At 58.8% G+C, this 17,396-nt stretch overlaps 2 protein-coding genes across 7 annotated transcripts; one reads left to right on the top strand and one right to left on the bottom strand.

The window, feature by feature from the left end:
• Positions 1-181: 181 nt before the first annotated feature.
• On the top strand, positions 182-8,172 carry SLC39A13 (solute carrier family 39 member 13). 5 transcript variants are annotated; one of them, XM_012537728.3, is made up of 10 exons: positions 182-314; positions 1,794-2,102; positions 3,964-4,077; positions 4,382-4,503; positions 4,890-4,994; positions 5,106-5,195; positions 5,981-6,031; positions 6,358-6,486; positions 6,662-6,761; positions 6,855-8,172. In XM_012537728.3, exons 2-9 carry the CDS (start codon positions 1,802-1,804, stop codon positions 6,722-6,724), a joined length of 975 nt encoding a protein of 324 aa, XP_012393182.1. In that variant the 5' UTR covers positions 182-314; positions 1,794-1,801; the 3' UTR covers positions 6,725-6,761; positions 6,855-8,172. The 5 variants fall into 5 exon arrangements, with proteins under 5 accessions (XP_012393182.1, XP_004264146.1, XP_033268426.1 ...); XM_004264098.4 differs by having other exon boundaries at positions 6,358-6,490; XM_033412535.2 differs by having other exon boundaries at positions 6,358-6,490; positions 6,637-6,761.
• A 2,164-nt stretch (positions 8,173-10,336) lies between these two features.
• On the bottom strand, positions 10,337-16,286 carry PSMC3 (proteasome 26S subunit, ATPase 3). Of its 2 annotated transcripts, XM_004264100.3 has the most exons (12): positions 16,029-16,286; positions 15,684-15,767; positions 14,938-15,063; positions 14,392-14,496; positions 14,220-14,282; positions 13,815-13,952; positions 13,230-13,373; positions 12,971-13,119; positions 11,995-12,091; positions 11,635-11,780; positions 10,682-10,763; positions 10,337-10,525 (listed from the first exon to the last, which is right to left on the bottom strand). In XM_004264100.3, the coding sequence occupies exons 1-12, from the start codon at positions 16,053-16,055 to the stop codon at positions 10,415-10,417; spliced, it is 1,272 nt and encodes a 423-aa protein (XP_004264148.1). In that variant the 5' UTR covers positions 16,056-16,286; the 3' UTR covers positions 10,337-10,414. The 2 variants fall into 2 exon arrangements, with proteins under 2 accessions (XP_004264148.1, XP_033268413.1); XM_033412522.2 differs by lacking the exon at positions 13,815-13,952 and having other exon boundaries at positions 16,029-16,206.
• Between the last annotated feature and the right edge of the window lie 1,110 nt (positions 16,287-17,396).

Raw genomic sequence — 17,396 nt, 5'->3', positions numbered from 1 at the left:
TGCCCGCGGGGCCCCCACTTCCGCCCGACCCTCCCCGCCGTCCCGGGCCCGCCCGAGCGGAAGTGCGCCAGCCTCCCGGGTCCCCCATGGCCTCGAGGCGGAAGCGCTCTCCCACCGCCGCTCCCCACGACCCCGCGGCGTTCGGTGCGTCGGGTTCCGGACGGGTCCCGTGTGACGTGGCCGCACGCTGGGGGCGGCTCCGGGCCGGGGGCCGGGCGGCCAGGCCGGGCGGGGCAGAGCCGGGGCGGGGCGCTGTGCCGCAGCTGGATGGCCGGGGCCGTCCGGAGCGCCTCCGCCGCCGTCGCCGCCGCACGGTGAGTGACCGCCGCACCCCCAGGGCCAGAGCCCCTGACGAGACGGACTCTGCCGATCCCCTTGCCCCCGACCCGGCCTGTCCAGATCAGACCTGGGCCTCTCGCCCAGAGCCCGGGAGTTAAACTTCCTTGGGCTCTTCTCCCCTGTCTCCCCACGCGTCGCTCCCCATCTCTCCCTCTCTCTCCGCCTCCGCATCCGTCTCTGGCTCTCTCACTCTTGGCTCTCTCGCTCTTGCTTCTGCTTTCCCTCTGCTCTCCGACTCTCTTGGTACCCCCTCTCCTGTCCCAAACTTGTCCCCTCCCCTCTCCTGTCCTCAAACTTGTCCCCTGACCCGCCTCTGCCTCCAAGTCCGGCCTGGCGCAGTCCTGCCTTTGGTCCCCAGTGGAGCCCAGAGGGTTTCATCAGGGTCCCGTTAAGGCCTGGAGGTCCTAGACCCGAGCATCTTTTCCAGCTGCTTTCCCTCCCTCCCACCTCCATCAGCAGATGAGGAAACTGAGGCAAGGACATCACTGGCTCAAGGTCACAGCCAGCATGAGGGAGGGCAGACCACATTTAAACCTCATGCCTGAGTTTCCAGGTTGAACTTCCGTCTTGGTTGACTCACATCCAGATCCTGTGATCCGCCTGCTGGGTACACTCTTGCTGCCTGGTGCTCCTGGGCTCCCGCAACATAAGGAGGGTTCTCTGTGCCTCCTCCGTGCCAGGCACGCTCACCTAATTAGCAAGCTCATCTCATTTTCACCACTGTGTGAGGGAGGCAATACTCATCTCCCTGCTACAGACGAGGAGACTGAGGCTCAGAGAAGGGCTCTAGGGACTTGTCCGCAGTCAAGCAGCTGTAAATGCAGAGCACAAAGTCAAGGGCGGGTCTTCAAAGCCTGTGCTCTGCACATCTGTGAGGCAGCTCCTAGCTGAAGAATCCTCTCTTCATTCCCACCTCCTGGCTGTCTCCGTGCCCCAGCGATATTGGACTCATTTCCTAGGAAAAAGCCCTGATGGTCTTGAACTAGCTCAGCTGCTTGGTTTCCCCACCTGCACCTCCTAACATTGCCCCATCAAGCTAGACTGTGCTGGCCGCCATCCCTGGGGGTGTCCTCACTGGGGCGCATCCTGGCAGCGAAGCCTCCCCTGGCAGCCAGACACCCAGCTGGGCCGGGCCTACCGGTGTCTGAGGGGAACCCAGCCAGCGCCTCACCCTGGCATTAAGGAAAGTTTAGCCTCAGGCGAACAGGCTGACACACAGCCTGGAACTGGCTCCCAAGGAAAAAATGTGTGCTCCTTGGGGGTGGGGTGTGGCGGAGCAGAGCCCTTTTGCTCTGTGCACCCATCATTGGGATCCTCAGAGGCCCTGGGGGAGGCAAGCAGGAGGGCAGGTGCCGTGGCCACTGGGAGTGGGGGGAGGGTTAAGATGCCACGTTTCCTAAGCAGGTGTGCGGCCAAGGGTGGCAGCACACGTAAGTGGCCTTTGTGTTTTTCAGCACGTGGCATGCCTGGATGTCCCTGCCCTGGTTGTGGCATGGCGGGACAGAGGCTCCTCTTCCTCGCTGCTCTTGCCCTGGAGCTCCTGGGAGGGGCTGGGGGTTCCCAGCAGGCCTTCCGGAGTCGGGGGGTGGCAGCGGCCTGTCGCCTGGACAATAAGGAAAGCGAGTCCTGGGGGGCCCTGCTGAGTGGCGAGCGGCTGGACACGTGGATCTGCTCCCTCCTGGGCTCACTCATGGTGGGGCTCAGCGGGGTCTTCCCGTTGCTCGTCATTCCCTTGGAGATGGGGACCACGCTGCGCTCAGAAGGTGAGTGACCCTCCTCTGGCACCGAGGGGCAGCCGATGGCGCGGGAAACATGCTGCTGCTCTTCCTGGGAGAGCCGGGTCTCTGGTCCCGAGTGGCAGTGTGTCTGTGGTGGAGGGTGGGGACCCAGCACAATTCCTCACCTTGGTCCAGTGAGCCAGGGTGCGCCGTGCTCATTTGTTCATTTGTTTGTGCATCTGTTTATTCTGAAAGATGAAAGTCAGCAAACATTCACTGGGAAGCAAGAAACAAGGCTGGAAATCGGATGCTGGGCTGCCTGGGTTCAAATCTTGGCTCTGCCACTTACCAGTTGGGTGGTATTGGGCAAGTTCCTTAACTTCTCTCTGCCTTAAGCTCCCAACCTTAAACGTGAGGATAATAATAGTATCTACCTCATAGGTGTTATTGTGACGATTAAATGAACTAACGTCGGCATAGCACTTAGGAGACGGCCCCGGTGCAGGGACGGGGCTCCATGTTCGCGAGCCAGTGCTGGGCGTCGCGCTGCCTCTCGCTTCAGTCCCTGCTCACAGTGCAAGAGGGCGCTCAGACCCAGAGCCCCTGGGGCGGCCTCACCCAAGAACACGCGAGAGGCTGGTAGCTGGCCTGCCTCTGGAGAGGGGGGCTGGGAGGTGGGTGCAGGCCTGGCAAAGGCTCTTCCTTGGCTGCGCACGTGTCCATAGGTGACATGCTATAATGAAAGCTAAAGAAGATCAGATGGGGAGCTGCTAAAAACGCAGGTGCCTGTCACCCCCACCCAAGAGTATGACATAGTAGGTCTGGAGCAGGCCCCCGGAATCTTTGAAATGAGGGTCCCCCAGGGGCTCGTACTGCCTGCCAGGCTCCAGGAACTGTTCATTCAACAGATGGTTATGAACGCAACTGTGCCAGGCACTGGGCTGAGGGCTGGTGCCCCAGCTGTGAACAGGGCCCTCTTCTGCTGTCTTGGCCTGTGTATCAGTTCAGCCCCTCTCATAGCATCCCTGAGAGGTCCACCTAGGGAGGACTTGGATTATTAGCTCTATTTTACAAATGGGGAAGCACAGGCACAGAGAAGTTCTTGGAGGAGCCCAAGGGCACACAGGCTGGAAGCAGCAGCTTCCCCCTGGGACCCCACCCCACCACCAAGCTGCCTCTTCCTTCTGGGCCTCAGTTTGTCTGTCAAACCAAAGGCCCCCTCAGGGCACTTCTAACTCTGGATGTTGCACGTCTGCACAAGTCCTCAAATCTCTGCCACTTTTCTGAGAGTAACAGTGGCTGAGAAGAGAAACATTCCCACTTCATAAGCACTTGCTATATGCATTGTTGTTTAATTCAGGGGTCCCCGACCCCCGGGCCGCACAGCAGGTGAGCGGTGGGCGAGCGAGCGAAGCTTCATCTGCCGCTCCCCCTCGCTCGCATTACCACCCCCGTCCGTGGGAAAATCGTTTTCCACGAAACCGGTCCCTGTTGCCAAAAAGGTTGGGGACCGCTGGTTTAATTCACACAAGATCCCTGTCAGATAGATACAATTGTCCCCAGTTTACAGATGATGAAATTGAGTCCCAGAAGTAATCTGCCCAAGGTTACCAGCTGGTGGGTTGGGGAGCTGGGACCTGTCAGGCTCTGAAGCCCAGTCTCTTAACCCTGAAGCAGTAGTGGCTCCACAGTCGGCCCGCAGGTCGTGGTGTATTCCTGCTGGGCACCAGCCCTTACTGGGACTGAAGGGTTGGGGACCCAGGAAGGCCAGCAGCCCGTGTGCAGCCTTCTGGAGACTTGCAGTCCGGTTGGGACCACACTAGGAGCCCAGTGAGCTGGGTGGGGCAGAGGTCAGGCCAGGGGCTCTGGTGCCCCAGCCCCCAGGTCCCACATCTCTGCCTTGTAGCTGGGGCCCGGCGCCTGAAGCAGCTGCTCAGCTTCGCCTTGGGGGGACTCCTGGGCAATGTGTTTCTCCACCTGCTGCCCGAGGCGTGGGCCTACACGTACAGTGCCAGCCCTGGTGAGTGAGACCACAGGCCGGGGGCAGGAGGGTGGCAGGCGATAGGTGGGAACTGGTGCCCATGCCCAGGGATGGCCTAGGCCCTGCCTGCTCTGCAGAATGACTGTGAGGGGGTTCTGGACGTCTGGCAGGGAACTTGTCCTGGTCCCAGTGCCCTGGTCCCTATGGGAGTTCCTGGGGCCCAACTGCCCCACCAGCCAGTCCTGGCACCCTGCCCCTGTCACTGCCCTGGACTAGGTCCCATCCCAAGGAGCCCCCTTCTATGCCCTGGCTTGGCCTGGTGTGTCAGTGCTGCCCCCTGCAGGTGGTGAGGGGCAGAGCCTGCAGCAGCAACAGCAACTGGGACTGTGGGTCATTGCTGGCTTCCTGACCTTCCTGGCGCTGGAGAAGATGTTCTTGGACAGCAAGGAGGAGGAGACTAGCCAGGTGAGCCCAAAACCCCAGAGGCTACACAGGTCAGCCTCTGCTCTGTGGTGGTGCCAGGGCCTGGAGGCCCAAGTTCTGAGTCAAGCCCTGAAAAGAGGGTCTCTTGGCCCTTTCCTGGGAGCTCTGGGAGGCTGGGCCAGCTTGTTTGGAAGGATCTGGGCATCAGCCCCTGCCGTGGCTTGTTCTCATAGACTAAGAGTGAGAGCAGTGCGGGAGGCAGAGGGTCTGCTGGGTTTGGGGGCACCCGGCTGACTGAGCAGCAGAGTCCAGCCAGGTAAAAGGGGTGTTCCCTTTTTATCTGTTCTCCATCTTTCACTCCCTTTCTGTCCACCCTGGCCGAGTGGGGGGCATCTAATGTCACGTCTCCCTCCTTCTCCTGGCCCTAGGCCCCCAGCAAAGACCCTGCAGCTGCGGCCGCGCTCAGTGGAGGCCACCATCTGGCCCAGCCAGCTGCAGGGCCCGGCCTGAGCGCCGTGGTCCGGAACATCAAAGTGAGTGGCCCGCCCAGAGCCCCCTCCTCCTGCAGCCGCCCCACCCCAAGTGGCCGGCCCAACTCAGCCCTGCCTGCCCGGCACAACCCAGCTTTCTCTCCCCTCACCCAGGTCAGTGGCTATCTCAACCTGCTGGCCAACACCATAGACAACTTCACCCACGGGCTGGCTGTGGCTGCCAGCTTCCTTGTGAGCAAGAAGGTGAGTGGGGCTGGGGCAGTGGGACCCAGGCTCTTTGCTGGGAAGGGTGGTGCCTGCGTTAACCAGTGGGCTCTGCCTCCAGAATAGGTCCCCAGGCATCTCCTTGCTCCCTCCATCACAGCACCCTCATCTACGCCTCCCTGCTGCTCTCCTGGACACGGCCTCCTTCTGTCTCCACCACCGACTGGTCTGTTCTTGCTACGAACACTCCTTGTTGGGATCACAGGCTTCTGCCAGGCTGCTATGCTTGGCCCCTGCCTGCTTCTAGATGCTTCTCCCCCCCCCCCACCTCCTCCTCCCTCTGGCCTCTGCACTTTGGCCCCAGGGTCTGCCTACTCTTGAACTGGCCAACCTCTGTCCCCTCTGGTAGCCTCCAACTCACTGTTGCCTCTGCTTAGAATGTTCTTTCTTCCACTCTTTGAACTGCTAGCTCCTCATCCTTCAGGCTTCAGCTTAAAGTGCACGTTCTCAAGGAGGCCTTTGCTGACCCCTCGTCTCAGGCCCATCATGTCCCACGGCACCCAGTCCATCCTTTCCCCATAGCACCTGTCATGGTGTGTAATCACATGGTTCTTTGTCTGTTTACTCAATCCTTGCCTCTCCACTCCAGGCTGTTAGCTTCTTGGGGGCAGGTTCCTTGTCTGTTTTATTCGCTGCGATATTTCTAGCAGCCAGATGGTACCCAGCCAGGGCACCCAGAGCAGAGTAAATGTTTGTAGAATGAGCGGACAAGTGGGTGCCCTAGCCCTCGGCACAGACCCCACAGACTCCTCCCCTCCCTGCAGATCGGGCTCCTGACCACCATGGCCATCCTCCTGCATGAGATCCCCCATGAGGTGAGTGCCAGAGGGTTCCCGTGATCGGCCATGTGGGCGTGGAGCTGGGGGCAGGGATTCGGGGTGGGACTACCCAGCAGTGGTGGGCTTGGGCGGCTGGACCACAGAGGCCTGGAGCTGCTCAGCTACTAGGCTGCAGCCACCGTTTCAGCTGTGCTCCAGCATCCTCGGGACGGGGGGCCCAGCCGAGGGGATGCGGGCTGGGGCACGGGGTGGTCCCAGCTACAGGGCGGGTGCAGGGGGCTCGTTGTGTGTGTCCGTGCCTGAGATGCTCAGGGGATTTGGCCCCACTGGGGCCCAGAGTGATCGTCTGGACCTCCCCTCAGGTGAGCGACTTTGCCATCCTGCTCCGGGCCGGCTTTGACCGATGGAGCGCAGCCAAGCTGCAGCTCTCGACGGCCTTGGGGGGCCTGCTGGGCGCCTGCTTCGCCATCTGTACTCAGTCCCCCAAGGGAGTAGGTACGGGCGTGGTGGGTGGTGGCGGTCAGCAGAGGGGCCCCAGCCAAAGGGCACAGCTGCCCTGACCCTGGTGTCCAGGCCAGATTCTGCCCCCCATCCACCCCGCGGGAGGGAGTGTAGTACACATGGCTCCCCTGGACTCCCAGCCAGTCAGGGCTTCTCCTGCTGCAGAGGAGACCGTGGCCTGGATCCTGCCCTTCACCTCTGGCGGCTTTCTCTACATCGCCCTGGTGAACGTGCTGCCCGACCTCTTGGAGGAAGATGACCCATGGTGAGCTACCCACTGGCACTGCCATTCGCAGGGCCTCTGTCCCCGGCGTCTCGGCCAGTGCCACCCCCTGAGCCCCTGCCCCTCTCCCCACAGGCGCTCTCTGCAGCAAGTGCTTCTGCTCTGCATGGGCATTGTGGTGATGGTGCTGTTCTCGGTCTTCGTCGAGTAACTGTCCCTGACGCCCCACCCCCTGCACAGCAATAATAGACTCAGATCAACTCTGTGACCGTGTGTGTGTGTGTGTGTGTGTGTGTGTGTGTGTGTGTGCGCGTGCGTGCGTGCGTGCGTGCGTGTGTGTGTGTGTGTGAGGCAGAGAGCGAGCGAGTCCTAACTGACAAGAGGACGGGGTGTGTGTGTGGTGTGCATGTGACCGTGTGCAAGACCGACACTGTGATCCCTTGTGTGCTGGGCCCAGGGCCCGATGCCCATGCCTGCCCCCAGCCACACTGCGGTCTTCTCTCCTTGGCCCCCCGTCACCTTGCACCCCCTGGAGTCGGCAGTGAGGAACAGGAACACTGGTCCCAAGCAGAGGCCTCTGCCCACCAGGACGCCAGGAGGAGTGGGAGCAGCCCAAGGAGCCCAGGGCTGCAGGGAGCCCCAGAGCTGTCTCCTGCTGGGGCCTCATGGGTTCCTGGCCTGAGGGAGTGAACCTCTGCACATGCACGCAGCCCTGGGCAGCCAGGAACCGAGGCTGGGGTGCCTCCTCTCTGCTGTGTCCAGTGTTCTGGCCCTTCCTTCACCAGCTCCAAGGCCAAAGAAAGGAGAGGCAGGTGCTCGTGTAGCCCCCAGCGCCACTCAGCACTGACAGTCCTACCCCTCCCAGCATGGAGCCAGGAGATGCTTTCTAAGACCTTTTCCCCGCGGCTGCTTGCCCTGGCCCAGCTTCTGTTCCCCCAGGGAATGCTCCCTGGCAACGCCCGCGGCTCTGCCACCTCCAGCTGCCAAACAGCAGCCAGCAGGGCAGCGAGCAGCCCCGGGCCAGAGGCTTCCCAGTCGGCTCAGGGGTGCTCGTGCCAGCACAGGGTCCAGGCAGACACTCGGAGGGCAGGAAGAGGGAGCAGTGGCTGCCACCACCCCGCCCCCGCCCCCGCCCCCGGCGCGGGCCCCTTTTCCTGTCCCACTGTGGGCGGGGCTCGGCGGGGGTGGCGAGGGCTGCACACTGTCAGCACTCAGGAATGTGCTCTGGGGATGCTGAAGCCATAATCCCCAGCTATTTCCCTTGGCTGACGCCCAGGTACTCAGCTGGCCCACTCCACAGCCAGGCTCCAGCCCTGCTACTTGACCGTGGGCGTCTTGAGAAGTAGCCATCGAGAGGGTCTGAATGGTTTTACGGCAGCTTTGCTGTGGTTCCATTTGTATCTGTAAATACCTGTTCCATAGATGAGATGCAAATAAATACACACAAACCGGCTGCCTCTGTTCTGCGTCCCAGAGCCCATGGTCAAGCAGGGCTTTTCCGGCCACCCCGTGCTCCGGCCAGTTTGGCTGCTCTGCGGGCCCAGCTCCTGCAGGCCGCCCAGCTGGTCTCCATCGTCATCCCCGCCTTCTGGGCCTCCTGCTTCGTCTCTGAGCTGTTACTTTTGGGGTGCTTCTCACAACAGGGTATACATTTCATGTTTCCCTGGTTTATTTTGTTGTTAGCTTTTTATGCCACTAAAACAAGCCTGGCTCTAGGCCATTATAGCCCGTGTCACCCCCAAGGGTGGTGTCCTCATAGACCTACGAACCAAGGGCTTTTTCCTGGCCTGCCCCCTGAGTAATTTTAACCGCGGAAGGGAGCTCCATCCACAAAGTCATCTCCAGGTTTGGCCTCTATGAAATAAGTTATTTTTCATTAAAAAGAAAGAAAAAGGAAAAATGAGATCTTTATTCTAAACCATACCCTCACCGCCAGTGAATATGCTGAGAATGAAGACAGCATCAGGCCCAGGGGGAGCTGCTTCCCCAGTGCTGCTAGGAGAGAGCAGAAGGGGGAAGTGGAGTCCCACTTCCTCTCCTACCTTCAGCAGGCTGTTGGCGGACAGCGTGTCTGCGCCACATCACGGAGGCTGTGAAGCCCAGATGGGCTGTATCCTCAGCTGGAAGTGCCTGACTCAGTATTTTCAGCAAAAAGGGCTCTGCTTCACCTGATTGTGACACGCCCAGGACCTGGTGGCCTGACAGAAGCGAGGAAGGAACCCAGGGCTGTCCTGGCAGTCCCTGCCTCCCCTGAGCAGGCCCTGGGGCTCCTCGTATGTTTGGTGACAGCTGCACGTGCAGTCATGGCACTCTGCCCGCTGAAGGAGGCAGTGGGGCCCCATTTATAAATGAGGACCCCAAGGTCAGGGGTGAGGGTGGTGCTCGCAGCTTCACGCAAGTGGGCGCGGGGGGTCGGGGTGAGAGATGCAGGAGCGGGGGCAGCTAAGCCCAGGACAGGGCCAGAACAAGAGCACTTCCGAGGCTGTGCTGGGGCTTCTCCGGGGGATGGGAAGTCAGTGGGATCACCAAGGAGAGCGCAATGGGGGTGCACCCTGACACTCAGGATGGCGGCTTGGAGGCGGTGGGACTAGAGAGAGGGGAACTCCAGACAGGCCGGCAGTCAGTAGCTCTGTGACTGTGGGCATGTCCCTTCAGGGGAGGTAATGGGAAAAGGAGGGTAAAGGGCTTCTGCCAGGGGGCAAGTGAGAGCTGATGGAGAGTTCTAAAGGGCTGCTGCTTTGAAAGGCCATTCAGGGGGTGGTTAAAGCTGCTAAGACAGCACAACATAAACCAGGCTTTATTCTTAGTCCTGGGTTTGAAGCCTAGCTATGCCGTCTAAGAGTTGTGCAATCCTGGCCCAGTTGCTCGAAATGCATCTCTAAAGCGGGGCTACCCTATTGGTAGTTGCTGTGATTAACTAGATAAAACCATGCACACGACCTGCATAGCATGTGGCTCAGGGTGAGCGCTCAGTGAACGGTGAACCACGAGGTCAGCTTCCAGGTCGGGGAGCTGGAAGGCTGGTAGACAGAAGAGGACCACCAAGATGGTAAAGGAAGCTGACGGGATGTGGGGCTGACGGCAGAACTGGGGGTGGGAGAGAACACAGCGTGACCACGCTTAGGCCTAGAAGGGCTCTCGGAGTAGATCCTGCTCAACATTGATTTTTCAGCCAGAGGAAACGGGCCAACAGCTAAAAGGAACGTGTAGAGAAACAGGAGGCTTGGGGGCCAGGAAACAAGGGAGCAAAGACCCAGAGCCAGGGCTTTATAAGGAAGCGAGGCCTAGGGCCAGAGCACCAAAATTCAAAAAAGAAGGAAAAACTAGTCTGGCTTCCCTTCAGGCCCCTCATACTAGAGCTGCAGCACCACAGGCCTCAAAAGCTCAGAGAGGCGGGTCAGGGAGTGTGGAGAGAGCGGTCTGGAGGGACATGATGGGGGAGGCAGAAGACCCCGGGGAACAGCTGTGGCACACGCCCACCCCTCCAAGAGGGCCTCACCCCGACAAGGCGTTTGAGGCCCTCGGCTGTCTCAGGTAGGAGCACCTGGGGAAGGGGCCTCCTGCATCTGCCCCCACTCCTCTACCCAGAGCCCAGGGAAGGCGAGCCAGACAGGTGGTGGCAGGAACCTGAAACCATCCTTTATTACGAATTTTAACCAGCAAGAGGCCAGAGAACAGGTGTGGCAGGCGACCCCTTAGGCGTAGTACTGCAGGTTGGCTTTCTTCTTGGCCTGTACCTCCAGGATGCCCTCCATGTAGTCCTCGTGGGTGAGCTCTGTGGCGCCCCTGCGCAGCGCGATCATGCCCTGCAGCCAGGACAGACAGGCTCTAGGGTGCCTCCCCAGACACCCAGCCCGGCTCCCAGAGGCCTCCACCTTCTCAGCCTCTTCCCCTCAGCAGCCCCCAGCAGCCTGCCCAGGGGAGGAGGCACGAAGCGCCCAGCCGCTCGGCCCACCACTCACCGCCTCCACACACACGGCCTTGCACTGGGCCCCGTTGAAGTCGTCTGTACAGCGGGCCAGCTCCTCGTAGTTCACGTCAGGGCTGGGAGGTGGGGAGGTATCACAGGGTTCAGCCACTTACGGGAGTGGGTGGGGGAGCCCACGTCCTCCCACGTGCCTCCGTCAAGCAGCGAGGTCAACTCGCCGCCATCACGGGCGACTCCCTTCCCCACTGTGCCTTGTTCTCTCCTCTACACGAGGGGGAGAGGAACGGAGGCAGGTCAAAGCAGATTAGACCAAGCTACTCCTAGTGTCTCCTGGGCGCTGGCATTCTAGAAGTCTGCACCTGAGACTCGGGAATTCAGCCTGAGGCAGGGGAACAGGAGGTTGTGGAGACAGAAGAGCCATCTCTCTGTCTCCCCAGCAGCGCGGGCCCTGCATCAGCACAGCACTGCCGCTGCCACTTACTGATCTCATGTGCCAAGTACTGCACTTGACATTGTTGCAACCCCGTGAGGTCGGAGCCCTTATCCCCAAGTCCCAGATAAGGAAACTGAGGCTTAGAGAGGTCACGCCACCTGCTGATGGTCACACAGATCTGAACCCAGGTCCACCTGGCCCCTGGCAGGACTGCCCTGGGCCATGCTGGGCTGCGTTCATCTGCTGGGGCAGGGGTGGCCAGGAAACAGGGCCTCCAGCCTGCACACCTTCCGACCATGGGGGAGAGCTGTGTGGGGGGGTGTGCAGGTGGGCCCGAAGGAGCAGAGCACCTTCAGTTGGGGCCTGGGCCCCAGCACGATTCTCTGTCGGGCACCTGGGGAGAAATGGAGGCCAGCGTGTGGAACAGTGCTCGGTGTGAAAGGGACATGGAGAGGGGGAGAAGCTAGGCCTGGGGAAGGTCAGTACAAAGAGGACAGAGACAGCTCTGCTGCTAACCCTTCAGGTCTCAGCGCCTTGCTCTTGTCTTTGCCCACCTGACATTCATCTTTCGGGAGTGGATCTGCATGATTCTGGCCCGGGCCTCCTCGTTGGGCATTGGGAACTCGATCTTGCGGTCCAGGCGGCCTGAGCGGAGCAGGGCAGGGTCCAGGATGTCCACCCTGTTAGTGGCTGCAATTACCTGAGCAACAGGAGAAGCAGAAACTTGAAGGGTTCACAGACAGGCAACAGTCATGGCCACGATGGGCAAAGAGGTAGCTCAGGGTCCATATGAAACGGCAGGGAATATTCAACACCGACCCCAATTCTAATTCTAGCTCCATCAGCTAGATGACAGAGAAGATCCCCTGACCTCTAAGCTCCACATTCTTCACCTGTGAAGTGACAATACTCACCTTCACTTGGGTGTTCGGCTGGAACCCGTCCAGCTGGTTCAGAAGCTCCAGCATCGTCCTCTGCACCTCCCGGTCCCCGGCCTTCTCACTGTCAAAGCTGGGGCACACAGGAGGTCCAACACACCGGTGAGGACACAGCTCAGGGAGAGCCCTCCTCTCCTCTACCACCAGAAGCCCAACCCAACCCATCCAGGGCAGGGAAAAGTCTCACTCAACTTGGGGCCCCCAGCCCAGGGACCAGCACAGAAATGGTGTCAGGGACTGGAGAAGCTCCTGGGATCAGGTGCTGGGCTTAAGATAAAACAGTGAGCGAAATCCACTGCCTGGCCTATGCCCCTAATGAATGTGTCATCATATCTGAGCTAAAACTTAGAAATACAAAGGTCTGGCCCAGACTTGGCACGTGATAGGGAGCCCATGCAAGCGTCCCTGAGGAAGTGTCCCCTCAGGCTGAGATCTGAAGGCTGAAAACACATCGGCTGGGCAACCAGCCAATGGAGAACAGGGGAAAAAGAAAAGCACATTCCAGAGAGGGAAGAGCAGGTGCAAAATCTCTCCCACCAGACTGGGCCTGCAAACTGAGGGGGCACTGTGGAGGGAAGCCAGAGGGACGGGGAAGGCAGGGACAGGATGAAGCTGGAGGGGAGCAGGGGCAGCCACGCGGGGGCCTTGCAGGCCACGGCAAGCCCAGCATTTATCCCAAGAAGCGATGGGGAGGCCCAGGAAGGAAAAGCAGGATCTGTTTGCGTGAGGGACTGTGGGTGCAGCTGAGTGAAGTTTTGAAAGGAACATGCTGGTAGCTGTGAGGAGAAAGGATGGTCAGGGGAAAAGAAACGAAGCAGGGAGGCTACTTAGAAGAGAACTTAAGAAGTACAGCCACAAGAACAGAGCCTCCACCATCCCGGGGGAGGAGGGAACAGGGCGGGAGAGCTGGAATTGGCAACAACCCCCTTGGTGGCACTCAGCACCCCCTCACCGCTTGGTGCCGATGGCGTCCAGCTCATCGATGAAGATGATGGATGGAGCCTTCTCCTTGGCCAGGGCAAAGGCATCCCGCACTAGCTTGGCACCGTCCCCAATGAACATCTGCACCAGCTGGGGGCCAGCCAGCTTCAGGAAGGTGGCCTGGGGCGGGGGTGGTGTTGACAGATCAGGCCAAAGGCGCGATGAGAAGCCCCTTCGATCTGAGCCCATTGGCAGAGCTTTGGCCTCCTCATCCCTCCCAAAGCACTCACCTTGGTCTGTGCAGCACAGGCCCGGGCCAGCAGGGTCTTCCCCGTACCTGGGGGCCCATACATTAGCACCCCCTTTGGAGGCTGGATCCCTAAGTTCTCAAACTTCTCCTTGTGGTTCATTGGCAGGACGATGGCCTCCACCAGCTGCCAGGAAGAAGTCCTGGGTGAGGACAGTGAAGCCCTGTGGGCTCCTGCAGTCCAACCCTGAATAGCTTCAACCCCTACCTGTAACCCTCCTACTCCAATTCAGAGACACTGCCCTCTCCTTCCCCCACATCCAGAGGACACAGAATGCTCGCTCCCACCACGGCTGGCTCTGGACTCCCCGGGAACAGATGGATGTGGTAGAAAAGGCACTGGGCCAAGAAAAAGGAGCCTGAGTTCCAGTCCTGGCTCTGGCCCTAACCTTCTGTGATCCTGGGCAAGTCATTCAGTTTAGGAGATCTCAGTCTCCTAAACTGTTACGTGGTCTCCTCCTTGCCTCCCTAGGATGCTATGAGGATAAGAGGCACACTGGGGGAAAGTGCTCTGGTCACTGAAGTAGAGAAATACAAAAGGCTGGTGAGGCTGCCATGCCTCCTTCACCTCCTGAATCTGCTTATCCAGGCCCCCGATGTCACTGTATTGCTCTGTGGGCCTCTCGTCCACCTCCATGGCCTTCACCCGCGAGTCGTACTCTGTGGGCAGGGTCTCCAGGATCAGATAGGAGTCTTTGTTCACACCCTGGGGACACAGCACAAAGACTTCAGAGTTGTCTCAGCTCAAGGCCTACCTAAGTGGCTGGGTGACAGTTGTCTACAGAATGAAAGGCAAGATAGGAGAGTGGGCAACACAAGAATCAAAGAGCAGGCAGACATGCTCTCAGACTCTGCAGGCTGCTCTGCAGACATTCAGGACCAACAATGACCTGGGCCTGGGGCAGGGGGTCAGCTAGTCAGTGGGACAAACCTCGCTGGAAAAGCCCTGCCTGGGCTCAGGGACACCACTCACCACCAAGTCTCCTGGCTTCAGCTTTTCAGCATCCACCAACCCAATCACAGGCAGGAAGTATGTCTGTAGGGAAGATTCCAGGTGCAGCCTCAGTTACTGCCCTTAGTAAGGCTCCCTGTCCCACATCCACCCCTCACCCTCCTCAGTTCTCCTATGGCTGGGCCAGCCTCACCTGTCGTGTAGAGGTTTTGATCACTGCACACTTGCCCTTCCTCTGGGAATCCAGGTCAATATTGGCACCATCTTCCTCTTGATCGTTGGGATCAACATCTAGGAGCTGGGAAAGGAAAAAGCTCAGATCAAGCCCAGCTCAGTTCCTTGAACTCTCCAGAAGCCAGTGCTTCTGAGGCTGTGACAATCTCAACACTGGCAGGCTGGCCGTCCCTACCTCACTCCGCAGACTAGCCCTGAGCCCAGCAAAGGTGTGGTTAATAAACCAGATTAGTAAGACCTCTGCTCAGGTGTTGCTTCTCTGCAGAACTCATGTACCCCCAGGGAAAAATAACCAGTAGAAAAGGAAACATGCGAGGCTCCCAAGGCTTTTTCAGGCCCTATATTATCTCCCTGGAAATGCACACTGGAGAGGAAACCCTAGGAGGTTTAGCTCTTACATGCAGTTTAGGCCTCCAAACACCCACCCACTCTTTCCCCAGTGGGCCCATCACAGGCTGTCCCCAGCCCCACTGACCCCTCTCTTCCCCTCCACATACACACACACCTCGATGACGTTGGAGACCAGGTACGGCAGAGTCTTGTTCACTTTGATTTTCTCACTGTTCTCTTTGATTTTGTCCTTCATGGCTTGGAGCTCGTGGGTGACTCGCAACACTTCGCTCTTCATGATCTGGGATGCGGGTGATTGGAGGGAAGTATCAGCTTTAGCTCAGCTTATCCTAGGGCCTTGTAATTGGTGAGCCTTATCCAGGCTGCCTGGGGGACCCTCCTGCCCCCCTTCACTCAGCTCTAAGGCTCTCTGAATGCTCAGCGCCTGTGTCCACAACCAGCAGAGGTCAGAACAGGAGACCAGTGTGGAAACCTCCTGGTGAAGTATTAGTTGTACTAAAGGGAAAAGAGCCAGATTTTGAGTCACGCAAACAGATTTTAGGTTCTGCCTTTGTTACAGGCTGCGTACTTCACCACAGTAAAACAAACAAACACTCTCTGAGCCTCAGTTTCCTCATCTGTAAAATGGGGATTTCCTAAAAGGATTCTTGAGAGGAATACTTAAAGACCTTGCTGGGAAAGGCAGTCTGATGATTCCTTCTCTCAGGCCTGGTTTCCCATCACCCTGTCCCTCTTCTGGTCCCTTTTAAAGCTTAGTTTTCTTTTTTCCTGGTCCAAGAAGGAAACCGCGGTCCCCACGCCTCGCCGAGGGAGGCCGAGAACGACGTGAGCGTGGCAGGTGGATCACCAGGGCCTGCTGTGTGCGGGCTTCACTGCCTGACATAGGGGCTGTGCGCCCACCTTGATTTCACTGTCCAGCAGCCGTGTGCGCTGGATGATCTCTTCTGTGGACATCTTGAGTACCTCCTCCCCGATTCCATCTTGCTGTGCAAAACAAATTCGTCTTTCTTAAAGTCAGGTTAGTTAACTCAGGACTGCGAGTAAGCCCACTCACAGCCTCAGTTAGCCCACTCCCCGCCCATAAAACCAGAATGGAGGAGTCGGGACGCCTGCCCACATCCCAAGCGGTACCAACCCCGGGACCGGGCTAGACCTTGAAACCCCCCCAGCCACCGCCTCCGCTTCCGCCACGTGCGTCTCTCCACTGGCCCCAGCTCCAGAGCCCCCAGCTCTCCCGGCGCGCACCTCAGCCTCATCCCACACGGTCGCCATCTTCTCCTGCCGAGTCACTGGACTCTCGAGTTTCGGCAGCAGATTCACCCCCTGCAGGAGAAGGCCGAAGATCAGACTGGGCAGTAGCCGGGGCGAAAGGTTATTATTATCTCTCCTCACGCCTGCTCTTGATTAGTGCCAGACTCCTTCTCCAAGTCCTGACTCTTGACGAAATTAGCTTGGGTCAGTTGCCACGGCGAAACTGCTTCTCCGAATTAAAAGATGAAGCCGAGACCACAGGACCCGCCCCCACGGCTCCTGAAATGTTCTCGCCCCAGTCCTGTTGATGCCGGAGCGAGAGGCGAATTCGCTATTGGATGGCACGAGCAGTGGGGCGGGGCCTGGATAACAAATGAAAAGGAGAGGGAGAAAATACGAGAGCGCCCCGCAGGGCCCTTGGGAAATGTAGTCCTAATCTGACGGGTAACTGAAAGGGTGCTTTTTTTTTTTCGGTAACGCGGGCCTCTCACCGCTGTGGCCTCTACCGTTGCGGAGCACAGGCTCCGGACGCGCAGGCTCAGCGGCCACGGCTCACGGGCCCAGTCGCTCCACGGCATGTGGGATCTTCGTGGACCAGGGCACGAACCCGTGTCCCCCTGCATCAGCAAGCGGACTCTCAACCACTGCGCCACCAGGGAAGCTCTGAAAAGTTGCTTTTGAAGGGGGTTTTCAACCTCAAAATCTGGCCCAGTTAGGAATTAGGGGATTCCCCAAAGTGGGTGGGCCTCGTCCAATCAGTTGAAGGCCTGAATAGAACAAAAACCTGAACATCCCCTTAGATAGAGGGACCTTCTCCTGCCTGACGGCCTTGAGCTGGAACATGGGTCTTTTCCAGGCTTGGGACTTGAACTGAAATATCTTTTTTTTTTTTTTTTTTTTTTGATGTTGGGGGTAGGAGTTTATTAATTAATTAATTAATTTTTGCTGTGTTGGGTCTTCGTTTCTGCGTGAGGGCTTTCTCTAGTTGTGGCAAGCGGGGGCCATCGCGGTGCACGGGCCTGTCACTATTGCGGCCTCTCGTTACGGAGCACAGGCTCCAGACGCGCAGGCTCAGTAGTTGTGGCTCATGGGCCTAGTTGCTCCACGGCATGTGGGATCCTCCCAGACCAGGGCTCAAACCCGTGTGCCCTGCATTAGTAGGCAGATTCTCAACCACTGAGCCACCAGGGAAGCCCTGAAATATCATCTCTTATAGGGTTTTGTGTCTGCTAGCTTTCAGACTAGAATTTACACCATCAGCTCTACTGGTTCTCAGCCCTTCTGATTCAGACTGGAACTAAACCATCAGCATTCCTGGGTTTCCAGTTTGCCAATTTACCCTACAGACCATGGAGATTTCCC

The sequence above is a fragment of the Orcinus orca genome, chromosome 8, assembly GCF_937001465.1.
Source record: "Orcinus orca chromosome 8, mOrcOrc1.1, whole genome shotgun sequence".
Lineage (NCBI taxonomy): Eukaryota > Metazoa > Chordata > Mammalia > Artiodactyla > Delphinidae > Orcinus > Orcinus orca.
Note: the sequence above shows the minus strand (reverse complement) of the source record. Positions and strands in the feature narration are given on the sequence as shown.

Bases quoted from the DNA above. Each gene is read 5' to 3' on its own strand.
- PSMC3 (XM_004264100.3), bottom strand. From the start codon at position 16,055: ATGGCGACCGTGTGGGATGAGGCTGAG. The intron at 15,064-15,683 runs GTGGGCGCACAG...CCCGCATCCCAG, and splicing joins TGCTGGACAGTGAAATCAAG to ATCATGAAGAGCGAAGTGTT. The intron at 13,953-14,219 runs GTGAGTGGTGTC...CTGTGTCCCCAG, and splicing joins TGAAGCCAGGAGACTTGGTG to GGTGTGAACAAAGACTCCTA.
- SLC39A13 (XM_004264098.4), top strand. From the start codon at position 1,802: ATGCCTGGATGTCCCTGCCCTGGTTGTGGCATGGCGGGACAGAGGCTC. The intron at 4,995-5,105 runs GTGAGTGGCCCG...CCCCTCACCCAG, and splicing joins CCGTGGTCCGGAACATCAAA to GTCAGTGGCTATCTCAACCT. The intron at 6,491-6,661 runs GTACGGGCGTGG...CTCCTGCTGCAG, and splicing joins TCAGTCCCCCAAGGGAGTAG to AGGAGACCGTGGCCTGGATC.